Consider the following 23244-nt stretch of genomic DNA (forward strand, 5'->3'; position numbering starts at 1 on the left):
GGAGAGAACAATCCGCCAGGGTGGAAGAAAGAGCGGGCACTCAATTAAGGCCCTTCCCATTGAGCCGGCCGAGTGGGCCTGAATGCGGGCCCCTCTGCAGGAATGCAGTCCCATGAATAGATTGGGGGGGCCTCATGAAATATTAAAGGGTGGACGGATTTCCCACAATATTTGCACACCTCCCTTTGTGAGGATTTCTCCCTCCATTGAGCCTGAAACTGTTAACACATCCGCTGCGATACACAGGCCCCTACCAAAGTGCCAAGGGTTCAGCAACACACTGCCCTGCCTCCTGCTCCCCTTCCTCTTGCTCCATCTTTTCCCCCTCTCTCGGTTTCCTCTTCCAACTCTCCTTCCCTTCGCAGACTTACCCTCTCCCTCTCTTTAACGTCCCATTTAAAGAGAAGCCCTGGTCGATTACTGGCAGGAATTGCATATGTTTCAATGGCCTCCTCTTAAACTAAACATACTCCTGCTTGTGCTTTGCATCACACATAAGAGCCAGCCTGGCGGCTAACTCCACCTACTTATAAGCTGACAGGATTAAATGTGATCACTACATTATCATTTTTAGCACCACCAAGACCAGTTTTGTTCTGCAGCAGCTATATCAAAAAAAAACCTCCTTTACTGATGCATTCCAAGTGCCAAAATGTAGTGCTTTTAATTCACAAAAGCCATTATGAAATTTCTGAGTATATATACCAAGGGGGCTTTAAAGACAGGGCCTATTATATGCTTCAGCTTCAGTATTTTTCTGAAAGCAGTGGGCATGAAGCACAAGTGCATGTGTGATCGGGTTGAGGATGAGGCCCGTGAGCTCTGTGACCTAATCTCTTCACCTCACTGCACATGCCACTCAGGGCATCCCATCTGGAGACCGGGCCTGTTACATATTCAGTGTCAATCCAACTAAGAGTTGGAGTCCACACTAGCTAAAAGGTAGGCTACTCTCAGTGTAAAATGTCATCCACCAGAGTTGATTTTACACAGAAATTGTGCTGTGCGATTAAAAATGAGTTTGGCTGTCATATTTCCTTGAAATTTTTACATTTTGTAGAAATGAACAGCCAGGATGAACAGGGTCAGCTGTGCCATACGGAATAGATGCTTGGCAGCTGTTCATCTTTTGGGGTGAATTCCCTTCTAAATCGGGGAATTATTTGAAATTCATACACATAAATTTAAAAATTCCCATAATGTTGTACAGTCATTTGTCAATTAATGAATTCAATTTCCATTCATTTACTGAATCCTGGACTGAAATTAACCCCATCTCTCCTATTCATTGTCTCAACCTTCGAAGCATAAAGACTGATCCTGGTAACTAGGGTCAGGGTGTGGATGTGTGTGCAGCAAGACATTAAAAACTGGATGAATTCCAAGAGGTTAGCTGAGGACCTATTTTGCAAATGGAAAGTTAACATGATTTTAAATTAAACAGCCAATTTCAGGCTTTTTAAAAGGTAGCCTTATGCATAAGGTGTATGTAGCCTACAGTACACACATTTTAACGAATGGTATGAAAGCAATCAAATGTGTAATATGTTGTATATCTTGAATTTATTAAAGGCATTGCTGAAATAATAAAAGTTACTTAGACAAACAAAATTTTGTCAAAACAGTGGTTCCGAAGTCTATGGAATGATTTTACAGTTGACTTTTTCCCTCCAGGCCCTAGAGCCTCGGGCTACCTAAATAGACCAGAATGCATACCTATTGGACTCGTTAAGAGTTGAATTAACGTCATTAAGTGGTGATGTGCAACTTTATCCTGTTGAACGTTGTTCTAGAATCACCGGTTAAACTCGCGAGGGATTTTTTAAGAAGCAAACGGCACTTTTTTAAACGTCAACAAAGTACCGGATTCAAAGCAGGTGGCAATCTCCCTTTAACTAATTATAAAGATGTTTACTTTGGTAATACGTCAGTATTGAACATTGTGCTGCTAGTTCCGACAGCTAAGACATAATTGTAATTTCAACGTTTTATTTGTATGTATTTTAATATATTTGTATATTATGTGTTGTTATTTTGCTGCTGAGAAAAATTAGCTTACCTACCCCGCTAGCTTTAGCCTTAGATAGCTAAAGTCTACCTGTTTTAACGCAACGTTAGATAGCCAACGGTAAAGATGTCAATGAGTTGGCTAGCTAACGTTTCCATCAGTTTTGTTTCAGCTTAGCTATAAAATTAATTTCATGCTATTCAATTGCGATTTATTTGCCAAAGAGCGGAGTATAGTTTGTCCATCCAACAAGTAGCTAGACTGATTTCTAGCTTGCTGGAAATCAATCGTTTCGGTAATGTTAAGTTATCTAACCTCTAAATAGGCTATACATAGCCTAATGGTAATAGCTATTTTTAAAAGTAATATCGACGTTAGATGAACATTGGAAGTCATGGCAGCTGCATTGTATTCGTTATTCCAGTCTAGACTAACATTTTAAAATTTAGTATACAGGGATAAGTATGCCTTTGTTCAAAGTATAACGTTGTAAAAGTATGGAAAAGTAATTTTGATATGAAAAAGATAAAGTACATTCAGTGATTCTGAAAACATTTAGTATGTTCCTTGGATCTAGTAGTACACGATAGGCTATATGAAATCCTGCAGAACTGTATCCCTATAATAAAACTACAGCCAAGTGTATAGGCCTACATCCAATATGGCTGTTATAATGAACATGGCAACTTCAGTCATTCACATTTTATTTATGGCATGTAGTGCAATATTTATATTTACCCTATATTTCATACACTGTCATATGACTTTCATAAGAGTGCATTAACCTCATTTAACACTGCCATTTGTCAGGTGGTGGCAGCAAGTTTTTGAGCGCAAGAGCATGATGTTTGCATTCCGGGAGGTCCTGACCAAGCGTTTCCTGAGGGCGATTGCTGGAGAGTTTGTGGCAACTCTAATCTTCGTGCTGCTCGGTCTGAGTTCGACGAAGTGGGCGGAGCCAGAAGAGGAGCCGCAGTCGTCCACCCTGCTCCTGATCTCGCTCTGCTTCGGCCTGAGCGTCACCACCATGGTCTACTGCTTCAGCCACATCAGCGGAGCTCACATCAACCCCGCGGTGACCGTGGCCATGGTCTTCTCCCGCAAAATGAACGTGGACAAAGCCTTCTTCTACATGGCTGCTCAGTGCCTCGGAGCCACCGCGGGCACCGCCATCTTGTACGTGGTGACGCCCAAAGCTGCGGGAGGGCCCTTTGGAGCTACTGAGGTAAGATAAGGGGATAATTGCTCCATCTTAATGTTCAATTAACAACACATGAATGCTTGGACTGAACAATGTGTTTGTGGAGATTATATGTTAAGGTTTTGATCAGTCTGTCACTAGATACTGCATGTTCATCAAGTTTCCTTTTATTACCAACTCATTTTTTGTCAATTCATTTTTCTGTAACAGCCTTTGAGGAATTTAATTTCAGATATATTTTGGACATGCCTCAACCGGATCCAGTACTCAGGAGGTTATGGTGTTGCTGTTCCATAACTTGTGAGTAACGCCAGTGTGTTTTTCCACAGCTCAGCGCCAGCATCTCACTGCTGCAGGGCATTGCAGTGGAGCTGCTGATCACGTTCCAGCTGGTCTTTACCGTGTTCGCCACCTGTGACCCCCGGCACAGCGAGCTCCAGGGCTGTGCCGCTCTGGCCATTGGCTTTGCAGTGGCCATCGGGCACCTGTTTGCAGTGAGTCCCGTATTCACTGACTGTCAGTTTCTTTCAGTTCTCTCTTGCTATTTAAAGGAAAGCAGTGTAACAGGGTATCTTTGCTTTTGTATGAAAGTACGTAGATGTAAGCCCTGACCACTTCATCTGACTGCATTCCTGTGTCATGCCTCTTGTGTACCGTGTGCTGCATCAGGTGCCTTACACTGGAGCCAGTATGAACCCAGCTCGCTCTCTTGGGCCTGCGATTATGGCCTGGAACTGGGAATACCACTGGGTAAGACTACTGGCATTAAGTTTAGGCACTTAACCAGGCCTGTAACTTTTTTGCGTCCTAACCTCTGAGCAAGTGGGTTGAGTGGTGAAATGAATGGTAAAGATAATGGGCATTGTCCCTTTGTGCATCACTTTAATGACAAGAATATCAGAAGGAAGTATTTTGATTTGATCCATTTGATGTTAAAATGGCTTGCAAGTCCTTATGCGTTCATGTACAACATGATCTGTGCTTCTGCCAGGTATTTTTATTTCCGTTATTATAAACTTTAAAGTGTATAAGTATTAACCCCAGTGGGTTTTGTAAGGCCATAGAAAATAAGTTATGGATAAAATGAGTCATAGACCTGAATGCATTTGATCTCCCTAGACTAAGGGACAGTAACATGTTCTATGTGCTGCAGGTGTACTGGGTGGGCCCCATCACGGGCGCACTCATCGCCGCCATCATGTACAAGTACCTGTGCCACCCCCACCTGGAGTTCAAGGAGTGTGTCCTGGGAGAGTTCTCCAAGGACGCCGCGGAGAAGCGGGAGGAGACGGAGTCTTTCCACATCCCCGACCTGGACAGTAGCCCGAGGGTCGGATGGCTGGAGTCTCTGAGGGCCTTCCACATGGACAAGGCGGAGATCGCCGAAGCCAAGCCCTTCAGCACTATCGACGAGAAGACCGAACCCGCTGAGCCCGTGCGCGTCTGTCCCCCTGACACAGAGAAGGCGGAAAAGACCGACTCGATTGACTACCCCCAGTATGACATCAAATTAAAATTCTGAACTAATGTCAATACAGATAGAAATCTACATTCAATTGAACCATTTTCCTGAATGTCAATAGTTTGCTAAATAATTTACTAAATGTTTGTCAATAGTTTACAGTTGTTTACTAAACTACTAAATAGTTAGTTTTTCTATTATTTATTATTTCCTCACTGGCTGTATTGTAAAACTGGATTTTGTACACAAAATTGCATACTTACTTTCAATGCATTAGCTGCACATGTGCTTGTTATGGCTTGATTACTAGAGAAACACGAGCCATGTAGATGAGTACCACAGTAAAGCAGTAAATGATTCTTAAGTAGTTGTTTTTAAAATGGCATACATACTTAGAACTGTGAAATAATTTGTTACATTGTATTATTATGTAGCAACTTGACCACATTGACACCCTTTGGTTATATCATAGCAGCAATTTTGCTTTAGCATTATGTCAATGTTATGGCACATTCAACTGCATGTCCCCAACATTAATAGTACTACAGTGTTCAATGTTATATCGTTACTTAGCTACTTAGAAAGTATCGCTAAAATGTGTCCATTAGATTTAATTGAAGACCTACTATTTTGCGTGGTTACACAAAACAGTAGTTTTTCAGTTTACTAGTTAATTTCAACAGACTCTTCCAATATTTGTCGGCTATGACACAGGTGAAATTAAATTATTCATTCTTGGTTGGGTGTTGCTGCAATAAATATGGCAAGCCATTATCAGTTGAATAGAAGCATCAGAAGCTAAATAACACTTCAATTTTGCATGTTAACCAGGAAACATGGTTTTGAGAGTCTGCTTGCCATAAATGGCAGCTAGGGGCTCTTGAGTGACTGCCAAAAGTTCACCAAACGTTTTGTTATCCTGTCTTGTGTTTGATGTTTATTTTTGTGTTTTTAGTCTTCTAAAACTCCAACTGGTCTGTGTATATATATTTGGTTTATCCTAATAAAAATAATATCACAAAACAAGTTTGCCAAAAGTCAGCTGTCGCTCACAAATGGACCGTACCGAGAAATCACACTTTTGCACTTCGTGTCGAGAAATGTACATCATGGACATCATACTTGGAAGCGTTGCTTATAAACATAACCTATTGAACATACTCTGAAGCAAACGCTGTTAAAAATATATGTAAACAGTTGTATTAAAGGCAGAGAAATGTTTCTTTGACCTGGGCTGTTTACCGAATACTTTCCCATTCCCCTCCGCCTGGGCGAGGGGCCCCGTAAAGATGCTCTGCTGTGATCCTGGCTCCGTGCGCAGGGCTGTGTCCTCTCACCACTGGGAGTGACGCGGGGACAGAATGTTCGCTGGGACACAGCAGGAGCCGGGGCTGCCTTTTCTAAAGACCAGCTCTTTCTCATCCCGTTTTCACTGACCTCCCTTCTGCGTCTCGCTCTGTTCCCCATTCATCCTCATCCTCCTGTACCCCCCCTCTCTCTCTCCACTGGCAGACTGGCATTCTGGACCAGGCACGTTTTTAACCCAAACTTGACTTTATTTTCTCAAAAAAAAGCGTCCCCACGTATTGGCTGAATGAAGTCCAGCAACAGTCCCCCGGTCATCATTTCCACATCAAAGTGCCAAGCAGGAGAGGGTGAAAAGCATGAAAGCAGCTGCTTTTTCAGGGGCTGGACAAACCTGCTTTTACAGCCATTTCGGTCTTGATTTCAGCTCCCTCTTTGTAGATGCCCGGCTGAATGGAGCCAGTGATTAAGTGTCACCCTTTTGTAAAGCACACGTGTGTTTCTCGGCAAAGGGAATTAATGTTCCCTTTTGTTTTTGACGCCGAGGTTGCCCCAGCAAAGTGCGAAGGAATGCCAGGGACTGTGGGCACCAGATCTCACATGTGCTTGCCACCCTTGCATAAAGGGTGTTTTTTTTTTATTATTTCGCCGATGTACTCTATCTGCGGTGGATGTGTCAACTGGATGGCAGCCACGGCTAACAAAACCTGTCCTTTGATCAGTGGGGGCCTGGATTGATTGAGTGTTATCAAGAACACAAACACAGCAGAAGAAAATGTCTGATACCCGTGGGGGGTCTAGGGCCGTATATAACCTTTTCACATAACCGCGGAGCTCGTGAGAAAACACTTCATTTATTAGGGCAGGGCATAAAAGCGGGTTCTTTGAGGACTTCCTATTAACTTCACCATTCCTCCGCTATTTCAATATTAACAGTGGAGAGTGCGTAAGTTATGTGATTCTGTGGCTCGTGAGTGGCATCTAGTGAAAATATCCTAGAATTACATTGTTTTTTCTGTCCCCTTTTGCGCATTCTCGCAGTTTTAAAGGTTTATGCACTCGCATAGACTTGTGTGGACGTAAAATAGCTATACCGATTGTATTTAAATGTATTCTTATTTTTAATGTCGTATTTACCATGATTTGGGTTAGTTCCAAGAAAAATTGAATTTCATGGCATATTTCCAACTCAATCGCATGACGTTTTATGAAGTGGACTTTCTAGAATCATTAACCAATGGAACTGGGATTGAATCGGAGCTTAGACTTTGTACATTGTAAATTAACTGCAACTTAACTGTAACTATAACAATTAACAATAACTTTTAATGAATGTAGCTGGATTTCCTCACATTGTTATGTCGATGTAATGCATAGATATAAATTATGCTTGCACACACACACACACACACACACACACACAATTCTAAAGAAGTAAAGCAACATTCTAAAGAAGTAATGCCCAATATTTAAATATTTATCATAAAACCAAGACATAAGTACTAATATATATTAAATTTATGTTAATTTGTTAAATTTTAGTCCCTTAAATGTGCTGTAAATCTGTGGGATCCGCTGATTGCATTATGGAACGCCAATTAAATGAATTGCTATTGAGCTGGAACTGAATTTATTTATTTAATATTGAATTTAATAAACTGCTGTGGGTGTATACTGAATCAGAAATGGTTTCGTTTTAATTTTGTATTTTTTATTTAATCAAAATTGGAATTTGGAGGAACTGATGTGACTCAAAGCGAATGTATCTAGAAATGGAAGTGGAAAATGATGGGATTTACAGTCAGAGGGAATTGCATTAGAATTGAATCTGAGGAATTGTGGACCTTAAGTTTGCACTCTAAAAGTTTAATTTACAACATCAAATATGAAAATGATGTGATGATGATTACAAGAGCCAGCCAAACCTTAATGGAGCTTAAGTATAATTTCATTATTCTGAGACACTGGCACTGGGGCAGTCATTTTAAGTAGCGATTGGATGAACTGCTTCTTGAACTCTGTAATGGGCTTCAATTAACACATCATTCACTGAATTCTTTTGGTTCTCCACTGAAAATCATAATGCCTTATTCACACCAATCAGTTTTTGATAGTTTTATATATTTTTCTTGGAATGTCAATTCAGAATGATACAACTTTCTTAGTATGTTGTCATTTAAGTTATACGTTCTGTATAATGGTCCACTTGACTTACTCTTAATACCATACCATTCAGTATTCGAGCATGATCCTCCATTGAATTGCCAAACAACATCGTACCTGCATCTTTAGACCACAAGAGGGAGGTAATGCCTTAGGAAGGGGTCACTAATCGCAATATACAGTTTATGGGGGAAATCATTTAAATGCTACATTTTTTGACACAAAGAAAAATACTATCACACAAAAATAGATATATTTATTGATATTTGTTATTTTAGTTAATGAATTGCTTGATTGATAATCAAGAAATGTATTATGGAAACAGGTTGAGAGTAATCACCTGTTTAAAGGGAAGCTTACTGAAGGCCAGGTTCTATATCCCACAGTGCACCACTGGGATCAGTAATTGATTCTTGAAGCTGAGAGAAGGATTTAACTGCAGATAAAGAGCCCAGATTTAAGACAAAATGATATGAGGATATCCAATAAACATAATCCTAACATCTACCCTAGGGACCATTTACATTGTCTTGAATCCAGCTATGCTTCAGTGTCGCTGAAGTTTTCTTCAAGTTTAATGTTCAGGCATCAAAGCATACCTCAGCTTGGGTGGAGAGCAGTCTCTGCATTAAGATACAGTAGCTGAGCGGAAGTAAGTGCCGGATGTTGTGGAATGACCAATCAGGATGTTTTTGTTCACACATGCCTTGCGCATACAGGCAGTGCAGTTGGGTGAGGCCATTTTGCTTGTCAAAGGCTGTGTCCCAGTCCACCCCCTCTCTCTTCTCTCCTCAATGCAGGGCCCCCAGTCAGTAAAGCCCCCCCCGTTCGCAAGCCTATGACATCACGCACAGGACCAGCTGAGGAGACGGATAGTGACGGGGGGAGAGAGGGAGAGGCATTTGAAAGTTTTGCTTTGGGACATACTCTCTCACTCTCCCCAGTTTGCCTGTGTAGCTCCCCTTTGAAATCATGTGTATTGACTTGAAGCTGGTTAATTTATGTGCAATACATTTCAACGGGCCACAGGCCAACTCCACTCTCCACTCTGTGATTCACCACCTACCGTATTGGGACAAACTCAAAATGGCAGACGGCACACTCAGGGGTGAGGGTAGACGGTGAACAGGGGCATAAAGAGTGCAATGAGACGCAGCCAAAGTTTTCGTTTACTTTGAGGGAGTGAATAGATTGCCCTTTTCTTCCTCAGCTGTCAGAAGCAAGCCCAGAACATGATGGGGAGGTGCATTGGCATGCTTGCGCTGCTACATCAGCTGCCATGATTTCCAAAGCACAGCACATCCTTAAGACAGGAGGTCATTGATCAGCTTGGCATTTTTGCATCTGTAGCCAGCATGGACATTGAATTCACTGGTCAGCATCACTAAAGGCTCGAAAGCACCATTAACCCACTGGGGAATGTGGCTATTGGCTATTTGTATATCATCAGAAAGGGACGTGAGAGGGACGTCTCCACAAGCACCATGGTGGGTAGAGTTAGTGTAGTGGGTGGAGCTACCGTAGTGGGTGGAACTACAATTGTGGGTGGAGCTAGCACGTTCAGTAAATCTCTGAACCAAGTATCGGAAGAATTCTCTCTCGCCAGCCTAAAAACTGTTCAAGACATCAGGGTAGTATAACAGTGTAATAGTGAGGTATGCGTGCTTGTAAAATGAAGGTTGCAGGTTCCGTTCCCAGCTAGAACACTGCCATTGTTCCCTTGAGACAGGTACTTAACCTGCATTGCTTCAGTATAAATGCATTTTATGTTCTTTTAAAAAAAAAGAATTGGGGCTCTGAATGTTTCTCGGAATAAAGGTTCCTGCTAAATGCCTGTAATATAAAAGTAATTTACAGTATGGCACAGCCCCAGCCATTTTGAGGGGCATGACACTGAACACTAACATTGCCTAACCTCTTAAAGATTATTATATTCTCTTTCCATAATTATTAACATTATTTCTAAGGAAAGAGCTAAGATGGGGATTGGATACAAGAGCAAAGGTAAATAAAAAAAGGACTCATTCATGCACACCCAGGCTAGGCCAGATGTTCCCTCAGACGGTTTATGGGAAGCATTACTTGCCGCTCAGGGTATTCTGGAATCTTAAAAAGTTACTAGCCTGTCGAAGATCAGGTTCATATTCTCACCCTCGGCCCTCTCCCTCTCTCTCTCCCGGCAGCTCTTCCTGGTCTTCCTCTATTTCTCTTTCTTGGCTAATGGCTCCAGCTGTCGGGGTGAGGCAGCGCACAGACATTCTGTAATTGGCAATTCTGAACAAGAGCGAATGGACTGTCTGGGCGTTTGGGAGAGGAGCCAGCCTGCCACAGATTTTCTGATGATTTATTATTTTTTTCTCTTTGGTGCTTCTCTCTGGCAGACAGAGGCCGGGCGAGACTGAAATACCAAGGCTGTCCAGGAAGCCCTGCAGCACGCAGACTTGTGTCAGTCTGGCCAGCTGTGGGGCCAAACCCTTTCTATTTAACATGTAATCGAGTCAGCGTGGTACAGGTGTGGCAGTTTATTAAATGGAGGCCATTACTGTCACACTGTTCCAATAAGCAGAAGGGGGGGGGGGGGGGGGGGGTGGTTGTCTTATCCAAATAAAAAACCAAAAAAACTTTTAACTACAGTTCTGTGGCCCAGGGATGTTTGTGGCCCTAAACAACTGCAAAAATACCGCCAGCTATCTGCTCTGCACTCTCTGGAGATATCAGTGGAGTGAGGAGGTAGACAGGAGAGGGCTGCAAGACATTTTGAGAAAGCTGACAATGGAAAGGCCAAGGAATACGTAAATCAACATGTAAAACGTGAAAAAACACAAAAACTCTGGGCAAAACTTACTAAAAAACATGATGCTGTCCATAAAATCTCATTTATTGTACTGGGCTTTCTGCTGAGAGGTTAGGATCAAATGAAACGCTACAGGGGGAAGCAGACAGTACATTTGACAGCAGGAAGAGGAAGACTGAATTAAGATGGTTGTTTATGTGCAGTGTGTTCGTTTATGTTGGTACCCCAGTGCTTGGTGCTGCCAGCTTCATGCCTGTTTGTAGAGCTGTCATCTCTGTAGCTCTCAGCCTGCTATGCGCAATTTGTATCAGCACAAAGTCAAAGAGGACATTAGCTGTACGGAGCGGAGGAACTGTCAGATGAAAGCATTACTTCTCTCTTTCTCTCTCTCTCACACACACACCCTTTCCTAAAGTCCACTCAAACTATGATTAAACAAAATTTTTTTTTATTGCCAGTCCTTCATAGATAATTAATTTTTTTTAAATATAGCAATCGTGTCAGCGCAAGGTAGTGGAAGAATGAAATGTGTATGCTTCTGAGGTTGTGTGTGCTCAGGGTACATGGCTATGTGTGCATGCAATGCAGTGTGTTTTAGATAAGGCAGATTCAAATGTCATTAACTTTGAGTCACAGTGGCCATCTCATCCCTACTGATAACAGTAGGGCACATACACAGTGAGTAAATACACAATAAGTATGTACACAGTGAGTATATGTAGAGAGTATATACACCATGAGTAAATACACAGTGAGTAATTACACAGTGAATACATTCACAAAACTTTTCTTAAATTATTCTTACTTTTCTTCTCAAAAATGTTCCTATGAAAAACCAATATGGGATTCATGACACATGTGCAGACCTTTGTGTTTGTGCATAACCCAGGTGTATGAGATGATGATTGCTGACTGTTTGTAAATTTTATGCACGATCCTGTTCATGAGATTAGCATGAAACAGGAAACAGCAATGAACAAATGAAGATAAGAAGAAATAAATTATGAATGTTTACGATCAAATATGATCGTACGCATGTTTTGTGAATGAGACTCAATGAGTAAACACACCGTGTGTGGAGTCAATGTCAGATCCCTCTGCCTCATCATCTTATGCCTTTACTGCTACCTATGTTTTTTTTTTTTTTACAGGTGTGAGGAATGCAGTACCTGTAATTATTCAGCAAGTAAAAGTGGACATACTTCTTATTCAAAAATACACAGCCTGGTTGCTTTTGTAACAGTATATTTTTAGAAACATCTAAATGTCATTGTTCCCCTTCAGAGGCCTCTTAGACAGCTTTCTACTGGGGACAATCAGCGGGAATTAAATGGCAACCACGTCAGGGATTTATGCATGAGGCGAGCCCAGACCGAGCCAAACAATAGCAATTGGCACATACACAGTGGTGTAATTTCATACTGAAATAAGAATGTGGGACACTAACTCTTTACTTACGCAGACAAAGCTCTCAAAAAATAATCCATTCTGTACCAAAACAGGATTTTCAGGGCTTTTATGAGACAAATACTTGCTCTCTGTGTGAAGGCTACTTTGGGCAGACTTTCTGAAATTGAATTCTTTTAAGTCTAGCAAGCAGTGCTAGTGAAATTCCATATGCACTCACAGAGAGCCTTGTTATCTACTTATCCCCCAATAAAGCTGAAGATTTAAATAAGGTAGGAGCTTTCTGTCTTAATAAAATAAGATTGTCTTTGCCCACAGATAAACACCATTGTGTACAACTAGAGGATATAAGCCATAAGCTCATACTCAAAGCCACTGCAGAAATTCCAGCAGAGCTTATGGTGAACATTCTGGTCCTTCGTCATTTAAAGCAATGTTTCTCACTTCTGGCCTGATGTACTTAGGTAACATATACAGGTTTTCACTGCAGCTGAGAAGGTTTCACAGAACTCGATTGAGCTGTTAATTGAATTGCTCATTTGAATGTAACACTGTATCTGAATTTTTTCACTTAGTGTTCACTCGAACAAAAGCATACAAGTTAAAGCATTCCTGTAATTTATTTTGATTTATCTGAGCCCCCCCCCAGGCAAAGTCATTTAATGAACAGATACTCCATTTTTAGTTTCCATTTTTAGTTCAATTCAAATTCAATTCAACGCGGCCCAGATCAAGCACGTTTGCTCATGTGATCAACAATTGCGTCAGCTGCATGGCTGGGGAACAGTTTCTACCCACACGTCAGCGTGTCTCTGAGGCACGTCTGTACAATTACAGTGCCTCAAGTACACCTGAGCGCGAGCGACTGGAACCGACTTTCGTTCTGTTAACGGCTCAGTAAACACTCAACCATTGCCGCCTTTGCTGAATGAACACTTACGGAGTAAATGGAAATGGCCTTTCCTTCAGGGTGCTGAAGGAAATACCAGCCAAGCAGATGTGGCCTGGGAAATTATAAGGAAAGGTAAAAAGAAAAAAAAAAAGAAATGCAACAACTGCTTTGCTTAAAGCCCCAGGATGCTGCCCCCAGATCCAGCCAGGCATTTTTCTCTGATGAGACATGAACAGGGCTGCAGGCGTCAGGTCTGTATCTCCGCGCGGTGAAGATTTGTCATGGGAACCACTGCGAGGCCTTGGACAGAGAACCGCTCCTGACAAGCCCCGACCGGCCGGGGGAGGGGGGGGGGGGGGGGGACCTTCATCAAAACGCCAGCGCTTCCCCGTTCAGTCTGCTTTTACATGCAAACCAGGAGCCGCGCGTCATAGGCTCCGCCCACCCCCCACACGCGCACACACGCACACGCTCCTGCACTCTCTCTTCCGGACGGGAAGCGAGACCGTTCCCGGGAATAAGACGGAGTGAGGCGGGTGAAAAGGTGAACGCTCCATCTGCTTGCTTGGCAGAGACGGAATGACATGAATCACATCCTCCGAGCGAGATGTGTTCCGGCACCTGTTCTCCTGCGACAGGCGAGGTAATGAAATCCTACCTGGAGAAATCGGCAGCCCTGGCTCAAAACGATCCCTTGCTGGGAACAGAAGATCATTTTTAGGATAATTTCGGCTCACGTGATTCTGACTCCTGGATTGCCATGGTTCTTTTTCCATTTTAACTGTAAAATTCAGTCCTCGCGACCCATTCAAATATAGACAAAATCCAGTAGATAAAATAAAAAAACTCTCCAGCAATGATAAAATTACATAGCCTACAGTTTTTCTACCATATATACAGAGCTAGCCCTTCATTGTGATCATTCAGTTAAGGCATTCTTGCACAAGGGTAAAATCAGTGCCTTGCTTGGCATTCAAACCAGTAACCTCCCGGTAAAAAATAATCACCAGGCAAGACAGCCATTAATCAGTATCAGCAAATATATAAGGCAGGGCATGCAGTATTTCGTGTTTCTGGCTTAAGTCCCCTGTTCTTGTTACTGTACAAGGCACTACAAACGTGTATCTTTTCAAACTGAGCACTTAAACGCTTTGCCATCTTTTGAACTATCAAGGAAAGCTATGTATTTTAAAAAAAGATAATAATTCCTGTTCAGGGCCGCCGAGGGTGCTTGGGTGGACATTGTGTGGAAGGCGGGAATATAGCCTGGACAGGTCACCCATTCATCGCAGTTACACGAAAACACACAAAGCATAATAAGAGATAATAACAGATGAGGCCCTCAGCTTGGAGATGCAATCTTACAGTTATACCTCAGAGTGGCTTAAAAAGTCACAGCCTCCACAGCATCATCCGGCCCTCTGCACCTGTCTGCGAAACACAATCTGTGAGGAGAGGTGTTTTCCATCGCAAATTAAAAAAATTCGGTCCCGTGAAGGACTTGAGTGATCACCGTGGACTCGGACGCGTTTTCTCATTTTCCACGCGCACCTGCTGCCACAGTTCCCTCTAAATTAATGTCCATCCATAAACAAGATGGAAGTTTATGTCCTGGCTCCCCCAAACATTCCACCCTATTAAATTGCCCCCTTGGGATGCTGGCAAAGATGCTCATGTGTGCGGGCAGCCACACCAAATGCAGTGATAGGGTGAAACACATGGGGCTATGTGTATCTTCTCCTCTACTCTTAATTTCCTTTCTGTTTCATCAGAAGTATAATATTTATGAGGTCTATTGTACTTTCAATAATAAGCAAAGGCACATAAAAAAATCTGTGAATCGTAAGGAGTTAGGACATAGTAGCCTAAGCAAGCAATGATAAATTATTACAATCTACTTACTGCAGGTTTGCTTAGGCCAGAATACATGGAATTTTATAAAGAGTTAATTAATAGCATGTATAATTATGAATCAGCTATGTTGTTTTGACTTTGATTCTAGCTACTTGTCGTTTTAAACAAGACCTGTGGACTGTATGTAGAAGTATTCAAGCCATCTCGAGAACTTCATTATTTATGTTGATATATAATAGAGTTCTGTTCGAACAAGCCTGTAAGTAAGCACAGTTTGCCGCCATGAAGGTCCACATGTCTGCCCACTCCTGGCATGCATGAAACAAGCTTAACTTCTTAGATGAGATTTTAATTTGAGACTCACCACTTCACAATGTACAGGCCAGACTTCCATAGTGCTGTTGTGCTTTGTCCTACCCGGGCAAGAACAACTTAGTGTGAGGCTTCAGTCTGACAGCTGTGATGATTGTGAGCACTTCCACTGTCTCTTCAGCACAATCTGAATCGTTCTACAACCCTACGTTTCTATCCCATCTTCTGAGTTGGAGATAAGGGCCATATCTTTTTCACCCAATCCCCAGTCAGCACACGGCCCAGGCGATATCTTGCCTGCTTTTTCCTCAATTCATCTCAGGCCAGAACATTTCAGAGCTCTGTGGTACTTAAACATGTCACTGCTTGCGTCAAATGAAGCAGTTAGAATCACGTCTGATTGCTTCACTTTATCTTGAAGTGACATAAAGGTGGCGGGTGACACCTGGGGATGAAAAATTGGGCATTCACTCACTGCACAAAAAACCATTTCACTCTTCTTCTGTGTTATTGCAGGCACACACACATCGGTAGGATTTTTGTTTCTTTGTCACATAACAGCACAATTAAATAAAAGTGTCCCCCAAACATGCTCACCATTTGGCCAAGAGCCAATGTGAGTAGACAAGCATTCTGGTGACTGCACAGATGAAAACCAGGTGTAAAAATTTTACTCTTGTTGGGGTTTGACAACATAAAGCAGAAAAACATCTGGCATCCCCCAGCATTTAAAATCAAACTATGAGTGTATTGGTAGTAGTAATGGATGGGAGAGTCTTTTGGTCTGCAGATTGAGTTGATTTATCATCAGAAGCACATTTATTTGTGAGTCACTGTGTTTGTAAATGTGAAATGGGTTCTTCTGTGCACAGGAACGCTACATGCATTATTGCTGTTGGCCCTGTGCAATGAGAGCCCTGTCCGAAGCTATCAGTTTGATTTAAACCTGGTCACCATGGCAATGACCCTTACTGGTGACTTATTTCCAGTCATTGCTGCCAGATATGAAGGCCCAGACTAGCTCGACTAGCTTGTCTGCTCCACAACAGCAGAACTGAGCAGAAGGACAGAAGTTTGTTTAAAATTTTTATTTGAATTTTTCCTAGATTCTCACCCCGTGTTGGAATGCCTAATTACAACTTACAATGCATTGCGGTGAAAGAGTAATTACTTTTTTCGCCGTGGTTTTGGCCCTTTAGGTTGAGGAATCTTCATGAGGAATATGAGAAGCAAATGCACACGCTGAGGACGTTTCACACGGCATGCGACCAGTGCTGTCACAGAGCTGAGCCCCTCACAATTGAGTCGTCAAAGACGTGTTACAAATTACTGCTACATCAAGAGGCCCTTTGTTTCCTTATCAAGCTTTTGCAGCAGCGCAAGGACACTGTGGAAACCAGTCAAGGGCTGTCTGAGAGCGAGGCACAGGGAGCCAAGAGAACTCCAATATGATCGATGCCCAAAATGGGCTTTAAACTGTTGAATGCTGGTTCGAACAAAGGCTTCTGCATTGTAATCATGCATAAAACCACCCAAAACAGGTATGGGGGGACAGTGCCTATACCTCAGCAGCCATCAGTAGTGAGAAAAGAGGAAAGATGCCCAGGCTAGACACACACATGGGGGGGAGGGGGAGACAGAGATAGAGAGAGAGAAAGAGAGACAGAGAGAGAGAGAGTAAGCAAGAGAGAGTGAGTGAGTGAGTGAGTGAGTGAGAGAGAGAGAGAGTGAGTGAGTGAGAGAGTGAGAGAGAGAGAGAGAGAGAGAGAGAGAGAGAGAGAGAGAGACCAGAGATACCAGGTGGCACAGGGTGCTTTTGTGTTGTTGTTCTCCAGAGCTGATTCCTGATGGAGTGAAACACAAACGTTGCCAGGAAGCCCTCAAGAAAAGTGAAGTGCTGGGACAGATGAGATCATTTCAAGAGTCCCCCAAGGCTGGCTTTAGGGGGCAGAGGGGGCGAAGCAGTACGCCCTCCAAGGGTTTAAAGAAATACTCTACCGAGCAGTGATAGCTAAATATATAATTTAAAATTTTAAATGTAACTTTGCTACATTCAGCACTCATTATCAAATTCACTAAAGAAGCGAAGCTTTGAAATTTGTTTGGCTGTGTTTAGTTTTTAATGGGCCGTGGCTCTTAGCCAATAATAATAACCATAAAGAGTAGCTTCCACTTCCCCTTTTTGCCAAAAGCTCTGCCCTGCTCTCTCTCTCTCCCTCCTAAACCAGGTGAATGTGCAGTGGAATAATATGAGAGTCTTCACGCAACAGGCAGGGATTTGGATTAGAAGATTACTGTAATAACAGGTCCCATTTACCGAGCGTAGTGTTGACATTCTACCGGTCACAGCATGCAAATGCATAACACGGTCTCTGAATGACATGTCTGATGACAGATCAGGTTCCTTTTGCTGCAATTGTTGTAGTTTGTTTCCAATTAAAGTGTCACGTTCCATTGACAGTTTGTGATCTATGGATCCGATTCTTAACATGATGCACTCATAAACTGAACCAGTTACGTGTAAACTTCAGTGGCCTACTGTGACATTTGAGCGGAATATCTGCCTTTCGAGGGAATGTGACGCCCTTTGTGTTTTAAAAGCTCTTTGAGAGAAAGAAGGTTTCCTCCACTGGGTGATGTCCACATGACTTGTAAATAAAACATGAGCTCGGGCTGTTATTTTGTTTGCTCTGCATGTGAATATTATTAATATGGGAAACGTATCATTCTTGAGAGAACGCAGCATTCCCAGCAGCAATCTCACAACGGGGCCTCATGAGCTCAGAAGGACATGCTAAAAGGTGTGTGTGTGTGTGTGTGTGTGTGTGTGTGTGTGTGAGTGTGTGTGTGTACGTGTGTGTGTGTGTGTGTGTGTGTGTGTGCATGTGAGTGTGTGTGTGTGTGTGTGTGCATGCATGTGAGTGTGTGTGTGTGTGCATGCATGCATGTGAGTGTGTGTGTGTGTGTGTGTGTGCATGCATGTGAGTGTGTGTGTGTGTGTGTGTGTGTGTGCATGCATGTGAGTGTGTGTGTGTGTGCGTGTGTGTGTATGTGTGTATGGGGGGGGGGGGGGGGGGGGGGGGGGTTGGGGCTGGTAATTCTGAAGGAGGTTGATTACAGTACATTCAGCCAGCTTGTGAAGGCTTTGTGTTCCCTAAGCAGTGAAAAGTAAGCAAGAGACAGTGCATGAGCGTAGAGAGGAAGAAGTAGGTGTATGAAGATTTGGCCTTAATAGAGATAGGATGAGATCTACACTCCAAGGCCCAGCTCACATCTGTTTAAAGCATCTAGTCCCACCCCTCTGAACCAAAGCCTGGAGTTTTTATCACCCGGCCCTCAAGCCCTACTCTGCCTGACACTCCCAGACGAAAGAGACCAAGCTTTTTGAATACCTTGAAACTGACAGTCTGTGAAACCCATTACAAGCAGAAATTAGCACAGCAACCTTTATATCCTCACACGACCTAAAGCAGCAGTGCTCCAGTCATCCAGTGCAGCAGATGCTACTGTATACACAGCTGTACACATATAGCAGAGAGAATAGCATAAACACATTACATCCAAGCTAATATGGTTATGTCGAGAATCAATGTGATTGACCGGCTTCCAATGAAAGATAAATCTGCCGTGAGACAAATTATGGATGTCTTAAAGATAAAATTTGAAATAGTTTATTTTGAACACCTGAAACGTTTGTATTTGGTGTATACTGAGACATCAGTTATTGTTTTGGCTCCTCTATTTCAATCTGATCTGTTTCATTTTTCTAAACTAGAAATGAAGAAATGTTACTTGTTGCAGTTTTAATATTGAATGGCAAATATCCCTTGGCACACACCACACACACACACACGTACACATACACACACACACACACACACTCACACACACAAATAGATATATGAATGAATGTGATTTTCTGCTATTGATAGCAATTACTGCCACTTAATGTCTGAATAACATATTGATGAAAGATGTTTTCAAAGTGAACCCCAAGTAAGCATAAAATATAACAAAGTTTTGTTATTATCATTGTCACTATTATTAGCACATAAGTTATTCAAACAAAAGGAAGTGTCTGTGATAGAACTCACTGCTTGTTAAGAAGATTGTAGCTTACCTATTTCTGAATGCTTTTCACCTTTGGAAGTGTAATGTTTATAATGACACACAACGAGGGCAAGGATTATGCTTTTCCTGAGAAATATTCAAATAAGTGCAGTCATTTCCTCTCACCTTCATACCCTGTAATCTAAGGCTGAGGGAAAGGGAGCATCATTATGCTCTGAACGCTGGCCCAGGCTTCTCAAACAAACGCTCCAGAGGGTTGCTACTGCCGAGGACAACACAATGGAAAAACCAACTCTGAAAGAAAAAATACCTGACGAAATACCGGACTTTTAATCACATTTTACCTGTGTGCAACAACAGCTAATCAAATATGCCTAATGCAGAGATAACAAAAAATAAATTATAAATTACAATATCGAAAACACACAATGTCGATAGTCACAATGCTCACAAAATTCACTAAATGAGAGTGACCACATCTTCTGTGTCTTCTATTCTAGCTATAAGCTGGTAAGGAGAGTGAAACCAGGGAAGCAACAATCCCATCCCTGTCTTCTTACTCTGTCTCTTCTACGCTATTATCCTTCAACAATTAATCATTAAATTGTGTTTCATATGTATTACCGCCAGAGCTAGAATCAATATTGTTGTTTTTGTTCTATATTATTGTTTTTGTCGTCCCCCCGTCCCCCCCCCCAGTCTGTGTGCTAACTTAGCATTAGCATTAGTTGATCTTGATCGCTCAACAATCTTCCCTCCTTGACCACAGTCTACTGGTGGCTCTGCTCTTTGACTCCAATATCCAGCTGTGTGACCTTTCGTGCTGTCACTCATTTTCTCCCACTTTCACACGCTTTTATTTTCGCCTCACCTTTACCCGCCTCACTCAGGACAGGCAGGCAGCTGCGGTTTTCGGGGGGATTGCACCCCCGTCTCTGACCTTTGCTCGACTCTCGACCTTCGTCTCAGGCCTCTCTGCTCCTCTTACTCTGGGTCAGTTTCGTGCCTTCCCCCGCACCTGTGTGGATTCTCTGTCTCGGTCCTAGTTGTTATCCTGCCACAGGAAACTCTTGGTGGGGGTCAAATGTTGCCGTCTCCACTCTGTATTTTTGTCTTCTAGCCGTAGCGCTTTGCTAACTACATTGTCTCTCTCTCTCTCTCCCACAGAGGGGAACATGCTCTGAATGCCAAGCCATTCCTGAGCTGGCTGTCTGTGGGTGTCTGGGCCAGGGTAGACAGTGAAGTGTGTTGTGACAAGTCTGCTGGAAAATGCACTATATAAATAAAATATGACGTATGGATCGATTGATTGATCCTCCCTCCATGTTCACTGCCAGCTTCAACTGTGCCATGATTGTCAAACTATGGCTGCTGTTTTGCTCCCACCACTCCTACTACAGCTATTACTATGGCTGCCACTACTATTTCCACTATTGCTACTGCTACAGTACTATTACTAGTGGTAGAACTACTGCTAATACTATTGGAAGAACTGTTAGTACTAACACTACTATTGCTGCTAATACTTGCCCTCTTGTATCTTGTAACTCTGTTACACCAACCCACTAATATTTATCTGACCCTGAGGATGACTTTTCTGATCTAGAATGCTACCTCTACTGTATTTTCTCATTTATTACAAAGGGCTCTTGATTTTGTTCTCAAAGCCTCTCCTTCTACTCTTACTGCTGATACCTTTGCCTCTTTCTTCTTCTCCAGTGTTGCTGACATCTGTAGACCTCTTACATTTCTTCTGTTCTCCCACAAGCGATCCCACTTCACCAGGCCTTACCAGCAGACAGCTGCAAGACTCAGAGGACTGTAACACTTCACAATACTTCATCCTTGATTTAATCCAGACCCGCACTTTATCATGCAATCTCCTCAATGAAGAACATATCCACTCCAGTGCCTGGTTTCCTGGAGTGCTCTCCGAGCAGTGGCTGCCAGCACTCTCCCCTCCATCTCATCTCCATTCTTCTTTTCTAATTCTTTACCGTATGGTAAAGAAAGTGATATTGCAATGGCTGTTTAAATGCAATACATTGTGTTTATTGATGAATGAGGTTTGACTATGTGGCTGGTACATCTACAAGTACTTTTTAAAAACAAACATTACAATATCAACCAGACAAAATATATTTTTTACAGAGTAAATACGTTCAATTTTAAGTGAATAAGTAAAGCTACATGGAAAATAATGGTAGTCATTTTTGAGCATTATAAGACAATTCAAGAAAGTGGGGTCATTAAAAATAAAACCGTCCACAGAAAATGACTATGTTGACTAGTTGACAATGGATTTTGGACGCAATTCAAGTGCAATTTTAAAGAGCATCAATCATGCTGCTCAGCTACATAAATAAAGTTAAAATGTGCCCACTTGAACAGATTAAACTAAGCTGTTTTCTTCTGTAGCACAAAACTACAATCCTCATGTTTTCCTTAGCTGACCATTTATAAGAAACAATCCAGATAACCCATGTCTTTCAAGGATGCTGGAATTATTTCAGAAGCAGCGGTCCAAACAGGGAAAAACATGGAAAAGTTTAGAAAATCCCAATGCATGATATTTTCCAACATTTTATTGATAGCACTGAATTATCTACAAAAAAAAAAAAACCCAATAGACTTGCTAACATTGAAACCAAGAGTGAGGTGGTGAAAAGTATCTGGCCACAACACATTTATCTCCAGAGATTCTAAAACATGCTACTCTGATTTACTGGTCTTTGGGGTAGTTAAATAGGCAACATCGGTTTTTATCCATCTAATAATTCAGCCTATATTAGAATAAAGTAACCTTTATTAATTACAGTATTTTACAGTAAATGGTATAGAAAGGGTAATCGATAGCACATTTTATGTAACATTTAATATTTCAAAATAAATACTACCATTTATTTGCCAACTTTCCCACTAAAATGATCACGCCTCTTTGAAACCACTATGGATATAATACAGGAAACACATGGATATCATTACATGAACCAGACTGTCCGTGTAGGTCACTAAAGTTCGCACTGGAAGACGTACGCCAGGCTACATCATTCATTCAATTTGTGAACCCGGTAAATAACTCACAATAGTTCGTGAAAGCATTTACGACAAATGTAAAAAATATTTCCAGTGGCACAGGCAATGGTGAACACCAGTTGGAAACGGTCATTTTACCTGTAGATAGGCTATATACTTTGTATTATTGAAATCGCATCACCGATTTGATTGCAGTGCATTTAACGATTACCAAAAAATAGTTTGAATGATAATCCTAAACGGCGAAGCAATAGTATAGGGGAAAGAAGATGGGTCACATTTTCAACTGCCAATCAGTCTGAATATTTCATCTGTATATCCAACTGAGCATCAACCGAGCCATTACCCAGGACCAGATCGACATACCGAGAATCTGCAGTTTGGGGGAAGAGAAAATAGCCCTTTACGCACTTGGCTTCTGCAACTAATGCGCACATGAGAGTACGTCTACAATGATATAACACTGAATAACACAAAAGAACGTATCGGTTTTTGACATATCGCACCAGTTCATCTTTAACACACCATTGCCGTGTTCCAATTTGGTATGAAAAATCTCGTTTAATGGGAGATAAATGGTACAGGTATATGAGGGTTATTACTTGGCATACTATGATCATTTTCCACACCTGGTTTGAAAATCCCCAGGGTTCCGCGTACTGTGCTGTGGTGTTGAGGTTTCTCCAAGGGGTGGCGTTTCACACCAGTTTCGAGAGCTCCTTAGCCCTCTACCAGTCTT

General features: G+C 42.1%; 1 protein-coding gene across 2 annotated transcripts; it reads left to right on the plus strand.

Annotated features, from left to right (window-relative positions):
• The first annotated feature begins 1563 nt into the window (after nt 1-1563).
• LOC118210866 (aquaporin-4-like) lies at nt 1564-5666 on the plus strand. 2 transcript variants are annotated; one of them, XM_035387332.1, is made up of 5 exons: nt 1564-1877; nt 2819-3233; nt 3539-3703; nt 3879-3959; nt 4363-5666. In XM_035387332.1, the coding sequence occupies exons 2-5, from the start codon at nt 2850-2852 to the stop codon at nt 4729-4731; spliced, it is 999 nt and encodes a 332-aa protein (XP_035243223.1). In that variant the 5' UTR covers nt 1564-1877; nt 2819-2849; the 3' UTR covers nt 4732-5666. The 2 variants fall into 2 exon arrangements, with proteins under 2 accessions (XP_035243223.1, XP_035243225.1); XM_035387334.1 differs by lacking the exon at nt 1564-1877 and adding an exon at nt 2244-2303.
• The last annotated feature ends 17578 nt before the right edge of the window (nt 5667-23244 follow it).

The sequence above is a fragment of the Anguilla anguilla genome, chromosome 13 (assembly GCF_013347855.1).
Source record: "Anguilla anguilla isolate fAngAng1 chromosome 13, fAngAng1.pri, whole genome shotgun sequence".
Taxonomy (NCBI): domain Eukaryota; kingdom Metazoa; phylum Chordata; class Actinopteri; order Anguilliformes; family Anguillidae; genus Anguilla; species Anguilla anguilla.

Coding starts and splice junctions, on each gene's coding strand:
- LOC118210866 (XM_035387332.1), top strand. CDS start 2,850: ATGATGTTTGCATTCCGGGAGGTCCTGACCAAGCGTTTCCTGAGGGCG. Junction 3,234..3,538: donor GGCCCTTTGGAGCTACTGAG/GTAAGATAAGGG, acceptor GTTTTTCCACAG/CTCAGCGCCAGCATCTCACT. Junction 3,704..3,878: donor CCATCGGGCACCTGTTTGCA/GTGAGTCCCGTA, acceptor GTGCTGCATCAG/GTGCCTTACACTGGAGCCAG.